The following is a 13,853-nucleotide window of genomic DNA, read 5'->3' as shown; positions in this document are numbered from 1 at the left end:
GAAGAGAACCCAAAAGAAGGAAATCAAAATCCTAAAAGGTTGATTCAGTTTATCTGGATGTAGCGTTTTCACTGGGAGAAACGTTTAGTCAGTCATCCAAGGGAATTCTTCAAACATCTCCCAGGGCCTCGTCACTAGGATTTGTAGCAGTTTTCCCGCCACCTTACGGGTTTCTGGCTTCTATTTCTGGCTGACATGAGACTTTTGTACATACTTTTTCGAATCCAAACCTATTCCTGGCCAGTATACCAATGTTTGCACCCTTTATTAGGCTTTGTATCTGCCAAAGTGGCCAAATGTAGGGTCATCAACTAACAACTGTAGAAGGGTTTCCCAGAGACAATCTGGTATGCAAACCTGAAGCTGTAAGACTCTGTAGACCTTGTCTTCCAGGATGGTGAACTTGGTAGCCTCAGTCACAGTGAGATTCCCATCATCTATTTTAGCATGGTAAATCTTTTGTATTTTTGCATCATTCTGGTTGGCTCTCCATATGTCCTCATCTGATAATGAAATGTGCTTGCGAGGTTCCCCTTTAACAGATAATATGCTGGCAACCTGGGTTTCATTGCTGGCAGGGTCACTAGGGGCTCTGGATAAAGCATTTAGCAGTGTTATATTTTACTGTACTCACCTGTAAAGGTGAACTTCTGCAGATACAGGATCCAGCAAGTGACTGTGCAGATCCCTTTTAGGTTTTGAACACCCAAACCAAGGAGGAGTGATCAGGTATCTCCATTTCTTGAATGCCCACACTATAGTTAGCACTCATTTTCTGTAGTGGAATAAATGCAGGCCATAGGCCAGAATTTCTCTGCATAATCTACTTTGTTTGCACAAACACAACTCCAAGTCCAACATCACTGGGATCTGTATACACCACAAAGGTTAGGTCAGGGTTGGGATGGCCTGAGATATCAGACATCAAAGGAATGCTGACATTCTGGAGTCCAATGGACTTTGGGTCCTTTTCACTTCAGTGGCTCAGCAATCTGAGAGATACCAAACCTGTGATACCAGCCTGCCATTTCTAATAGCTGGCTTTTTTCATCTTAACAGTGAGTTTTGTCTGCCTTAATTTGTCTAATATAGCCCAAAGATGAAAAAATGCTGTTCTCTGGTTGGAGAATAGATCAAAAAATCATCCAAGTACAAAAAGCAGGTCCAACCTCTGAGATCACCCAATGTTATCTCCATCAGCCTCTGGAAACTAGCTGGCTCGTTCCTCATTTTGAAGGCATAACTTTGAACTGGGAAAGGCTAAAGGGACAGGTGAACACTGTTTTGTCAATGCCTGGACACCTCCTGGGTAACAAAGGAGTTTATTAGTGAGCACTTCTGTGCATCCCAGTCTTCACATGCATACATCCCTGTTTTTATTAAGTTAACAAAAGAAGTGTCTCTTTTACCACTGCTTCCAGTTGGGAGACCTCAACTGCTCTTGGCAGGAGCTCTGCGTCAATGTTAGTCTACTCTAATAGAAGCCCTTAGCCCTTACTCCCTATCCCCAATCACCAGGTATGTCCACACTTCCTCCAAAATCAAACCTTTTCTTCTAAGCCAAACCAATACTGGTGATTTTTACTCATCCCAGTAGGATATGCCTGGCACACCTCACTCAGGAGGTCCCCAGGGGTCATCACTGTCAAATGCCCAACAAGACTCTAAGATACCAGTTGAGGCAGCAACTTGTCCTTTATCCAGAGTGGGCACTTAACTCTTTTCTGGTTGAACCATAGTCTCAAACTTGGAGGTGCCAATTCTTACTGATGCTGCTTCATACTCACTTGGCTTTGTCTAGAAATTCTGTCCATAACAATTTTGATAAGAAGGTGGAGTCTACTACCCACCAGGAATGAGTCTGACTCGCAGTGTGAACCAAGTTCAATAGCTGTGCAAGGACTGAAAGGTTCGTAGCAACAGGCCGGACACTCCATACTCCTGAAGCATCTCAGACAGAATGCTCAGAGGGACATGCTCGAATGTCTTCTCCAAGTCCATAACATACATGTAGACCGGTCACCTTGTTTCCACACACATTTCAATATCCTCAAGAGGATAAAGAGCTGGTCCAGCATTCTGTGACCAGGACGAAAACTGTGTTTTTCTGCCTGAATCCTAATTCGACTAACAGATAGACTCTTCTTTCCTTTAGCCTGATGTAGACCATCCCATTGAGGCTGCACCTGAGAGCACTGTCTCCAGTCTCACTGCTTAAAGATGGGACCCAACATCCCAGTCTGTCAGTCCAGAGGCACTGCCCCACGTTTCCAGGTGACACTGCAGAGGCATGTCAACCAAAACAGCCCTACAACATCCAGGGCCTTAAAGACCATGGCTACCTCACCCCAGGGACCCTACCACCAACAAGCTGTCTAGTGACCACCCAGACTCTGCTTTTTCTATAGAAGACATTTCAATTGGATTAAGGAGGCTCGACTATATCCTCATTTGAGGTCAGTAGCACCTCACGCCATGTACCATGTAAATAGAGCGCCGTTTTCCTCTCCCAAGTCACCCGACTGTTTGCCAAAATTGCTTTGAGACAGATCAAAGTCTTTTTCTTTTCCCATAACAAAGTCTTCCTACACCCAAGTTTTTTTCCAGTGACTGCCTGAGCTGTGTTCCACTTGGACTGCAGGAGCCTGCCAGCTGCCTCCAAAATCTTACAAGCTAACCAAGCCCGATAGGACTCTTTCTTCTGCTTGATGGTGCCCTTCACCAGATGTGAAGGGCACCATCAAGCCTGAAGCCAACGCATTTAAGAGTGCTCTCATGGGTACTGCAATACTGCAATATACTCGCTATTGTGCATCAGGGATAACATTTACAACAATCACTAAAGCAACATCTAATATACAAAGGAGAGAAACTTGGAAAAAACTGGCCCATTCTGCTCTCTCATACCTATAGACCAGGGGTAGGGAACTCCAGGCCTCGAGGGCCGGTGTCCTGCAGGTTTTAGATCTCACCCTGGGTCAACACACCCGAATCAAGTGATTAGTTCATTACCAGGCCTCTGGAGAACTTCAGGACATATTGAGGAGGTAATTTAGCCATTTAAATCAGCTGTGTTGGATCAAGGACTCATTTAAAACCTGCAGGACACCGGCCCTCGACACCTGTGCTATAGACATTTGACTGTCTACCCCAGGAGATAACTGCTTTACTATAAGGCTGTCAACTCTAAGGCAGAAGAGAAGAGAAGTCAGGCATAAGCACAATAACTAAAAAAAACCCCAAAACAATAACTCGCTTTAGTCATGAAGACAAGAGGGACTGATTTGGATAACAAGTTCAAATAAGCTGACCTACATTCAGCATTGTCAGTTGTAGAATGCAGACAGGAAATGAGAGACAGCGACTGGCTAAGAGGATGAAATGGATTGAAGACTGTAATCCACATGGAGGTGGTGAGGTGATCCACGGGGATCTACAAAGTAGGGCTGCTCGATTATGGCAAAAATGATAATCACGATTATTTTCACTGAAATTGAGATCACGATTATTTGACGATATTTATTTAACCCTTTAAGACCTACTATAGAACCAAGTCCACCAGAGCTTATATTATTTTTATTTATTTTTTTTACATGCTGTAGTGCCATTTGTGGGAGCATTTCAAGTTGCTATACATCAATACAACTGTTATAGCCCATATTTTAATAATATGTATGCATTAAGTCCATAGTAATTACATAAATTGCAAAAAAGTGCAATAAACTAAAAAAAATTGAAAATCGCTTTCGTTTTGTTTACATATATTTCTACTTGGAGAAATTTAAGAGGTTTATCCCTCAAAACTTTAAATACAATAAAGTTGCAAAAAATAGTTTCCCACCACAGGAAATTTATTTTGAGTGTCTTCATAGTTTTATTTTGGAGATACAGCAATTTTTATATACTGCAGGAAAAACGAAAAACAATCCTATGATGCAAATTTGCAAAGAAAACAGCAGGTGCATCATTTCACTGTGGGAAGTGTTACGACCAGCTGATAGGAACGGCAAAGCGTGTTTCTGGAATATTATGCTTTTGTTCCTGCAAGAGCTTTTTATGCAGTTTTTGCAAAGCTATATGTGGAACGAAACTGTGACCGAGGACAAGCTGATGGCATCAGATGCAAGTACAACTCCTCCGGTTTCATATGCAAAACAAATTATTGCGCTAGCTTACACGGTTCAGGTTCTACAGGGATTTAAAAATAGTTACACAAAACGGAGCGTGCTGCTCTGACCGGCTTTAAAGGGTTAACAATGACTTTAAAAAATAATATAAAATAGTGTGCAACACCACTGAAGTTTTTTTTTTTTAAACTCTCTTTTCAACCAACGGCAGTCACTCTCCAAATAACTTCTGCTTAGCTTTCCGAGCTTCCCTCGGGTCCTCTTAATCAGCGGTCTCCAACCTTTTTTGCGCCACGGACGGTTTATGCCCGACAATATTTTCACGGACTGGCCTTTAAGGTGTCGCGGATAAATGAGGGAGGGGCTAATAATCGGCTCAGTCATTTTTAATGATCGTTGAAAGCCCAGATCGTAATCGTGATTAAAATTCGATTAATTGAGCAGCCCTACTACAAAGCACAGGAATGTTGGCCTAACACAAACAGATAGGGACTGACATGATTTCTCTATCCCCAAAAGGGCCAAAAGTTTAATTTGAAGCTAAATATGTGGTACGATGCGCCCTGTGCTATGTGGAGAATTTCATGCTGGCCTTTAAACTCCCTAAAGCTGGTAAATAATATTAACCTAAAACTAAAACTGTGAAAAGATTTAATGGACATAATCATGAATATGGTTTACATAATAAACACATTTTCTTAGTTCTATTCAGATGTGTTTAATTGCAAAGAGAAACTCATCATAATTCAGGAAACACAGTGAAGTATGAACAGATGTGCAGAAAGACCAATTCAAACATGCAAACAGGTTTTATAGCTAACGCTGTTAGCATAATATTGCTGATAAGTAACAACTGGTATAATAAGTGGAACTTGCTATACTGAGTTTTCATTCCATGAGTAAAGGTAGTAAACTGGTGAAAGGGACCGTTTGGATCACAGCATTATATGAAGAACATATACAATAATACAAAACAAGTGTCATCTCATCTCACACGTAATTTTTTGGGAGCTGCAAAAAAATCAGACTGCAAACAAAGAACATTACTTTGCAAAATATGCTACAAATCTGTTTGAACTAAAGGTAGAAACAAGCTGCTTGGATGGAAATTACTGGTGCAACTGCATGAAAAAGCAGGGCTTTAAACAAGTGGTTAAAAACTTAACCCAAGATACAACATACCAGCAAGATTCTTTTTCAAATTTCTAATTAGTTTAAATTTACTTATTTATTCTCTAATTTATTTGTTCTCTAATTTCCTATGTGACAATATCGTGCAGGCTCCCAAAGTTACACAGTAAGGGTGCTTTAGTTCTTGTTTTTGTTAAACTAAAGTGTTAAGCAGTAATGTCATAGTTTTATTTAAACATTTCGATGGAAAACAGAACCTAGGCTATTTTGACTTATCCCATGTCACGGCGTATACTCTGCCGCTGGCACTGTTTGGTAATCAGTTCATACTTCATATTAGATAATCTGTCATCAGTGAGCTCTTTGGAAAATAGCTGATTGATGACATCAATAAATGCTGCTTCCTGCAATCACTGAAATTAACAATTTTTAAAAACATATAATTTTGAGGCTATATCACCCACACCTAGTTTATCTAAATATATTTATATAAAATATTTATTTTAATATACAACAGTCCAGTTTATTTTCCTCATAAGGAAGTTGCTGAAAATTAATACTACATGCAGGGGTGCACATAAGTGGTCCGCTGGCATTTGTTTGAAGCCAGCTCACCTCCTGCAACCACTTTTCCAAGAATACGTGCTTCTTTTGCAGTTCGGACTCCTCCTGACGTTTCTTTGGAGGTGGAGGAACACCAAAGTAAAGGAGCTTCTTCGACATCTTTAAGAGCTCTAAACAAATGTCTGTCCTCCTCCAGAAAATCGTATGTATGCAAACGCGCGTTGCAACTTCTTATCTGGTGCGCGTCTTTTATTTTGACAGCGCATGCGCACCTACGGACCACTGACTATATGTAAAGGTTGACATCACACACACTTAGAGAGCAGTTGAGTGAGAACAAAGCTGGCTTGCAGGAAAATAATGTGAAGTGTAAGCTCAGAATCGAGGAGTACAGGCAGTGTGTTTTACCTGCAGATGCAGTATCTGGATCCCTGCCTTGGCGGTCTGCTTCTAGCCACCGGTGCAAAGCTAGAGGTGAACCACATGCAGCAAGACATGGAGCAAAAAACACAGAAAAAGAGCGCAATGTCATAATAAATGGACACAGAAAAGCAAATTAAATGCATGAAAATGAGGTAAGCATGAACATGACACAATAGATGATAGCATGCCATTAAGGATGCAACACACATGCTTCAAATGGAAGCGGTAACATTGTAAAACGACACTTTTTTCCTAATAAGGACTCGAACATTACAAAACAGAAACAAGAGATTCAACTAAAATGCTTAGATTCATGTTAGTGACCTCTTTTTGAAGCTGTCGGTGAAACTCGAGGTTCAGGGCAAGTGAGTAACACATTCTTTGGAGTCAAACCAAGCAGCATATCCAAAACACAACTACAGAAGCAGCAAGTGTACCATATTTATATTGCAGTCAAATAACTTTACCATTTTCACATAGAAGAGACCACAGAGATGACAGTTCATATCTGTAATGTAAATTTGACAGCGTATAAAAGTGACTGTCTGTTTAAGTGTTTTTCCCAAGAATTCTAAAGAGTGAAGTAGCGCCGATAGACGTGGTTAGTTGTTGTTGATTCACAAAAAGTGTCGCAGTAATTTATTTCAGTTATGGGTATATTTGGTGCTACAGATAGAGGACATAGAACATTAAGGAAAAGCTACAAAAACATAATCACTTTGACTACACTGCTTGCGCGCTGAAGGATATTATTGCATTGGAAGTCACAAAAGCCACCCAAAGCGGCTCTGTGGTTCAGTGACCTGACACAATTTATACAGCTGGAGAAAATAAAGTATACTCTCAAGGGCTCGAAGGAGAGATTCTTTGCCGTTTGGGATACTTTGCTAAAACATTTAGAGAAAATTAAAACCATTCCCATCTGATACTCACTTGGCAGCTACCGTATACCCTTATTGTTGTGAAGGTGATTAATTTTGTGCAAACTATTGCCTTTTAAGTGCACATCTTTATATATGGTGAATGTTGATGTACCTCATTTAAATTTATTTTCTTTCTTTATTTCTTTATTTATTTTTCTGTCTCTCTGGATTGTGTATGTTCTTTGGGTGGGGTACATATATAAAAAGGAGCATTGTGACTTTGTTACACGTATATCTTTGAATTACATTCTTGACGCTCAATAAAAAAAAAAATAATAATAATAATTTATATATATATATATATATATATATATATATATATATATATATATATATATATATATATATATTAGGGGTGCAACGATATTCGTATCGATATTGAACCGTTCGATACAGTGCTTTCGGTTCGGTACGCATATGTATCGAACAATACAACATTTGTAATTTATTTTATCAACTTTCCTTCTGACGATGCTGTCTGTGTTGAGCGCTCAGTGAATCTGCGTTCGACTACTCCGCCTAGGCTGCACTGTCGAGCGCAGATCCACTGAGCGCTCCACACAGACAGCATCGTCAGAAGGAAGAGCGCAGGGCAAGCTAGCAAGACAGAAGTTAACCTCTCCTTGCAACATGGACCTCCCCCACCCTCATTCAGATCTGGCGTTTGGAATTATTTTGGTTTTCATGTGACGTATGACCCTGAAGGTAAGCGAGTCATGGACTAAAGTAAAACAGTATGTTGGATGTGCCACGCAATGCTCAATTACATAGGTGGGAACTAGTGTGTTAGCGCAGTTAGCTCATTAACGTGTTGGCCGTCTAGCCCCATGCACGGAGCGATCCGCGGTAGCTCGTTAACGGAGATTTGCCGTGTTGTGGCGTTAAGGTCATTTCAACGAGATTAACCTGAAAGCACTAGTGGGAACACAACGAATATGACTGCACATTTACATCATCCTAGTGCAAAGACAAAAACAACAAGCATGCTACTAACTTTAGCCGAGTCATTTAGACAGCTGTTAGCACATGATTCTCCTTATGCTGCTGAGAATATAGCCCAGAAGAAGCGGATAGTATAGCTTTTATTTTGGAAAGAGGCATTTCTCTGTAATAAACTCTCTTTTCCAAAGATGAGTGATTCCTCAATCAGATACAGGGCTCGCAATATCGCTTGCCCGACGTCCTGGGGCTAGCGATTTTTTTTCAGACGGGCTACCCTGCCCGTCGGGCTATTGTAGGAAGGAAAAATCTATGTCAATGCTTTTGCATTCTTTCGGAAATGTAGCTGGGTAATTATGTCATTGGCATCGGTGAGTCACTGTCAATATGTGACATATTGAAATCGCGTTTGAATTTGCGCTTGTTTTTTTGCTTTCACTTTGCAATCACGCGAACTGTGTATAGAGAGCGACAGCACTGATCTGTGAGTGATGATAATTTGTGCACCAATTCCTCTGACATCGTCTTATTAATCGTTAGCTTACTATGCAAACATGACAAGTGAAATCTCCCGCAGCTTAAACATGTGAGAGGTTGATCGCGCAGAGAATCGCTGAGCTTATGTGAGTGAGTGTGTAAAAGCAGCAGGATATATATTGTAGCGGATCAGGGCTGTTCGGGGTTCTGTTTGTACAGTTATGTTTTGTTTATGTTGCCATAGTGACGGGTGACGCCCTCTCGCTGCGACGGTGTGTCCTTCCGGGGTCAGAGGGCGCCCTGTGTGTTGTTGTTGTTGTTGTTGCTGTGCTGTTGCCGCGCTGAGCAGTTAGCTAGCGGCAGTGTTCTTCTGCAGATGTCAATAAACGGCTGTGCTCCCTGGCTAGCTCACGGGAAGCAAGACCAAACGATACCTCCGTCTCCTCCTTGTCTGAGCTCGCCACAATATTTTAGTTCTGCTGAGCCAAATAAGACGGCTTCAAACTGTATTACCCTTCAAGGACCTGCAGTTCAAAAAAGCGCCCCCCCCATCCCCCCGACAGCCAAACCCATCTGTTCTCTGATTGGATTGTTACATTTGTGATTGACATGACATTGACCAATCATAAGTCCACACACAAATCTTTTTTTACACACACACAAATCTTTTTTACACATACAAATCCTGATTTACAAGTACAAAATATTTATAAACCACATTTTGAGCCCATACACAGGTTGTTTATAAAAATGTGTAAAAATACAACAAACTTTTACATTTTATATTTTAATGAAATCAGATTTAGTGAACGATAATCTTACTTTGGTTACCTAAAACTAGACTAAAGCTAAAATAATTTAGATGCCTAAATTATTACTAAAACTAAATTACATTTTAGTCAAAAGACTATGACTAAAAGAAAATCAAAGTTTGCTGTCTTCTAGCATGCCTTCTTAAATCTCTGCTGCTTTTTTAAAGACGTTTTTGGCGTTAAAGTTTTGCCGTTAAACACAACATTAATAAACCAGTTTGCACAATTCAGTTCTCCTCCTGATATTTTGGCTTGCTAAAGGAGTCCCCATATCTGCAAACTTGTCACTACACTCACTGTAAATACCAACAGCACTTTTTTCCCCAACAAATAATTTGCACTGACACAACATTCTAGCAGATCTACTAAGGTTGGAAATTATATTGGATCACAGATTAGAGGAGGCACTTTTGTAAATTAGCTAAGTTATTATGAATTAGCTCATCTACAAAGTTAACACAAAACAACAGATTAAAACTGACATCAACTAGGCCAGGCATGTCCAAAGTCCGGCCCGCGGGCCGTCAGATTTCACATGGCCCGCAGCTTCAGTCTAATTATGTATTAATAAAGCGCTTTACAATGCCACTATTCATTCACTCTCACATTCACACACTGGTGGAGGCAGCTACAGTTGTAGCCACAGCTGCCCTGGGGCAGACTGACAGAAGCCAGGCTGCCATATCGCGCCATCTGCCCCTCTGGCCAACACCAGTAGGGTAAAGTGTCTTGCCCAAGGACACAACGACCAGGACAGAGAGCCCGGGGATCAAACCGGCGACCTTCCGGTTACAGATACGCTTCCCAACCCCCTGAGCCACGGTCGCCACGTATTATTTATGGCTCACTTTCTTCATGACTTTAAAAATGCAATTCCCTTTTTCACCACATGGTGGTAGCACATTTTTTCTGCTACCTGCACCTGAGCTGCGAGCCCACCCTTCTCTGCTCTGCTTTTTTTAAACTTAAAATTCGAGGCAGTTGTGTTTGTCTTATTTGTAAAGAGACTGGTGCCTTGTTTAAGGATTTCAACATTAGGAGACACTACGAGACTAAACTTGCTGCAACATATAACAAGCTAACAGGGAGTGAGCGCGCTGAAAAAGTGAAGCAACTCCAAGCTGCTCTGGCTTTGCAACAGTGATTTTTTACGCGGGCCTGTGAGACACATGAAAATATCACGAAAGCCAGCTACGAAGTGGCTATGTTAACAGCTAAACATGGCAAAGCTTTCACTGAAGGTACGTTTGTCAAAGACTGTGTCATGAAAATGGTGGAGAACATTTGCCCCGAGAAGAAGCAAGAATTTCTCAATGTTTGCTTCAGACATTCACAGACAGCTGCGGGACAGAGGAGTGGAGTTGATATTTTTCATTAGCCTGTGATGAAAGCACCGATGCATCTGACACCGCGCAACTGCTGATTCTTTTACGAGGAGTCGACGACAAGATGAACGTGACAGAGGAGCTGCTGGATCTCAAAAGCCTTAAGGGTCAAACCAGAGGAATGGATTTATTCATTTCTGTTTGCGAAGCTGTTGATGATACGAAGCTACCATGGAGTGAAGTTTCTGGGATCATTACTGATGGTGCACCTGCCGTGGCTGGTGAGCGAAGCGGACTGTCCACACTGATCTGCAATGAAGTCAGTAAAGAAGCAGGTAACGCTGTTAGACTTGACTGTATCATTCATCAGCAGGCTCTCTGTGCCAAACATCTCAAATTTGAAAAAAAAAAAAAAATGTTATGAAACCAGTAGCAAAGACAATCAACTGTATTCGCTCTAAAGCTCCGTACCACCGACAGTTTCAGCAGATTCTGCATGACATCCAGGCTGAATACGGTGACGTAATTTATCACAACGATGTGAGGTGGTCTGCACTACAGCGATTTTTCTCTCTCAGAGAGGAAATTAGACAGTTTTTGGATGAGACGAGACAACCAATGGAAGAACTGTCTGATCCTGTATGGCTGGCAAATCTGGCTTTTCTGGTCGACGTTACGAAGCATCTGAATGCGCTGAATGTTAATCTTCAAGGAAAAGACGCAGTGGGGAGCCAACTATACGCTCACATCAAGGCCTTTGGACCCAAACTGTAACTTTTCCAAAGACACGTGTCCCTAACAGAGCCCTGTACCGCACACTTCCCAGCTTTGAAAGACGTTATTGACAGTTTCCCAGAGGACATTAATGTCCACGTGAAGAGTTACACAACAGCTATCGCGTCTCTTTCTGGGGAATTTAACAAACGCTTTCAGGACTTTGCAGTTTTTGAAAAAGACATGCTGCTTTTCTCATCTCCCTTCTCCGTGGACCCTGATGATGCTCCTCTGCAGCTTCAGCTGGAGCTCATTGAGCTGCAGTGTGACGATGAGTGCCGCGGAAAACACCGGCAGTCTTCTCTTGTTGACTTTTATTGGCAGCTGGACAAAGACAGGTTTCCTGAAGTGCGATCACTTGCTAAGAAAAAGCTGAGCTTATTTGGTTCCAATACTTGTGTGAGCAAACATTCTCTGTCATGAAATTGAGATCCAGGATGAGTGACTCCCACCTGCTTGATATTTTGTGCATCTCAACCACTGCCCTCAAACCAGACCTGATCGCTTTACTAAAATCTCGATCTCAGTATCACCCCTCTCATTAGAGCAGGGATGTCCAAATTACTGGAGAGCTGCTATCCTGCATGTTTTGGGTCTCTTTCTGGTTTAGCACAGCTGAATCAAATGATGTCTCAGGCCTGTGCAGAACTTTGGTAAATGAGGAGATGTGCTGATGAGCCATTATTTGATTCAACTGCAAACCAGAAACAGAACTAAAACACGCAGAAGAGCAGGAGTGACATCCCTGCATTAGTCATGTGTTCCTGAACAGTAAAAAGAATAAAGCACACTAATGCAATTCACAAAAGGAAAATGTATTTTGTTTGTTTGTTTGTACATATTGTGTATATTTACATATGTGTTTATTTCTTGTGGCAAGTGAACTTCCCAGTTGTGTAATCTTCCTGTGAAGATTTGAAAGATCTGATGTGAAAAACTTCTGGAAAGATCTTGTAAAAGTCAAGAGCAAAATTCACTTTTTTTAAACTTTATTGATAACAGACCACTTTTCATTACTTATAACTCCTGTTTAAAATGTTCATGAGGCAACGATATTGCAAACTCATGGAAATTTAGGGTATTCTATACAGTTTGTTCAATGTTATCTGACTCTCCAGATATAAATGAAAGGCAGAATTGTGTCTTTAGAGTTGTTCATGCTTGCCTGAGTGGCTTTTATTTAGGTACATTTCCATTTTAAAAATAAAGGTAATGACTATTAAAATTGTTCTTCATTACGTTTTCACGTAACTTTGTTATGGAAAAAAATGTCAAAAGGAACCATTGGCCCCCGGGCATCTTCACTTCATAAAATTTGGCCCTCTTTGCAAGAAGTTTGGACACCCCTGAACTAGGCCGTTTGGTTAGCGTGTTAGATTGATGTGATTGAATGTGGATGAGAGAGTCACACAAAAACACTCATACAAAAACAGTCTTGTTTGTTTGTTTTTACATACTATGTGCAACTAACATTTTTTTCATTTTCTTTGTTTTAAATTCAAAATTTTAAAAACTTTTCAATGACCTTTAGCTGCTCACGTGCTACAATAGACTGAAGTAGGGCTGCTCAATTAATCGAATTTTAATCTCGATTACGATCTGGGCTTTGAACGATCATTAAAAATGACTGAGCCGATTATTAGCCCCTCCCTCTTGCTTTACTCTCGCGCTGCTCCGTGTGGCAAATCGAGCGCACCTCTCTGCATTTCGAACACGTGTCACAACAATTAAGAGCAGCGGTCTCCAACCTTTTTTGCACCACGGACCGGTTTATGCCCGACAATATTTTCACGGACCGGCCTTTAAGGTGTCGCGGATAAATACAACAAAATAAAACTAGTACCGGTACCGAAAAAAAGAAGATTTATTCATAACACACTGAAAAGACCCAGGAAAACCGAGTTAACGATAAAAATGATAACAAAATAACGCTGAAAACCGATAAACACCCTGAAAACTATACATTTCACACCTGAGCCTCAACTCTCGCGGCCCAGTACCAAACAACTCACGGACCGGTACCGGTTCGAGGCCCGGGGGTTGGGGACCGCTGATTAAGAGGACTCGAGGGAAGCTCAGAAAGCTAAGCAGAAGTTATTTGGAGAGGACAGTGACTATTTTTAAATAAATATCGTCAAATAATCGAGATCTCAATTTCAGTGAAAATAATCGTGATTATCATTTTTGCCATAATCGAGCAGCCCTAGACTGAAGTTCACGCTATGTGCATTTGCTGTTCTCTCTACAACACCATACTCTTATCTGATCTTACTGCTGGAGCATGATCTGTAACTGTGCATCAGCCAATCAGTGACACAGATGCACAGTTACACGTCCCCATCAGTATTATGTAACTCT

General features: G+C 41.1%; 1 protein-coding gene across 7 annotated transcripts in view; it reads right to left on the bottom strand.

Moving 5' to 3' along the window:
• The window catches only part of LOC309692794 (DENN domain-containing protein 5B-like), a 78,094-nt gene that overhangs the window by 40,247 nt on the left and 23,994 nt on the right, over window positions 1-13,853 (bottom strand). For 5 of the 7 annotated variants that reach the window (XM_082511601.1, XM_082511595.1, XM_082511596.1 and 2 more), the window contains exon 2: window positions 6,231-6,290. The exons of the other annotated variants lie outside the window; for them this stretch is intronic. In XM_082511601.1, the coding sequence (XP_082367727.1) occupies window positions 6,231-6,290 (60 nt within the window). The remainder of the gene's footprint in view (window positions 1-6,230; window positions 6,291-13,853) is intronic. 7 annotated transcript variants of the gene reach the window in all.

This window comes from Aulonocara stuartgranti (genome assembly GCF_965226115.1).
Source record: "Aulonocara stuartgranti genome assembly, chromosome: 17".
Lineage (NCBI taxonomy): Eukaryota > Metazoa > Chordata > Actinopteri > Cichliformes > Cichlidae > Aulonocara > Aulonocara stuartgranti.
The sequence above is the reverse complement of the archived record's forward strand: the minus strand, read 5'-3'. Positions and strand labels throughout refer to the sequence as shown.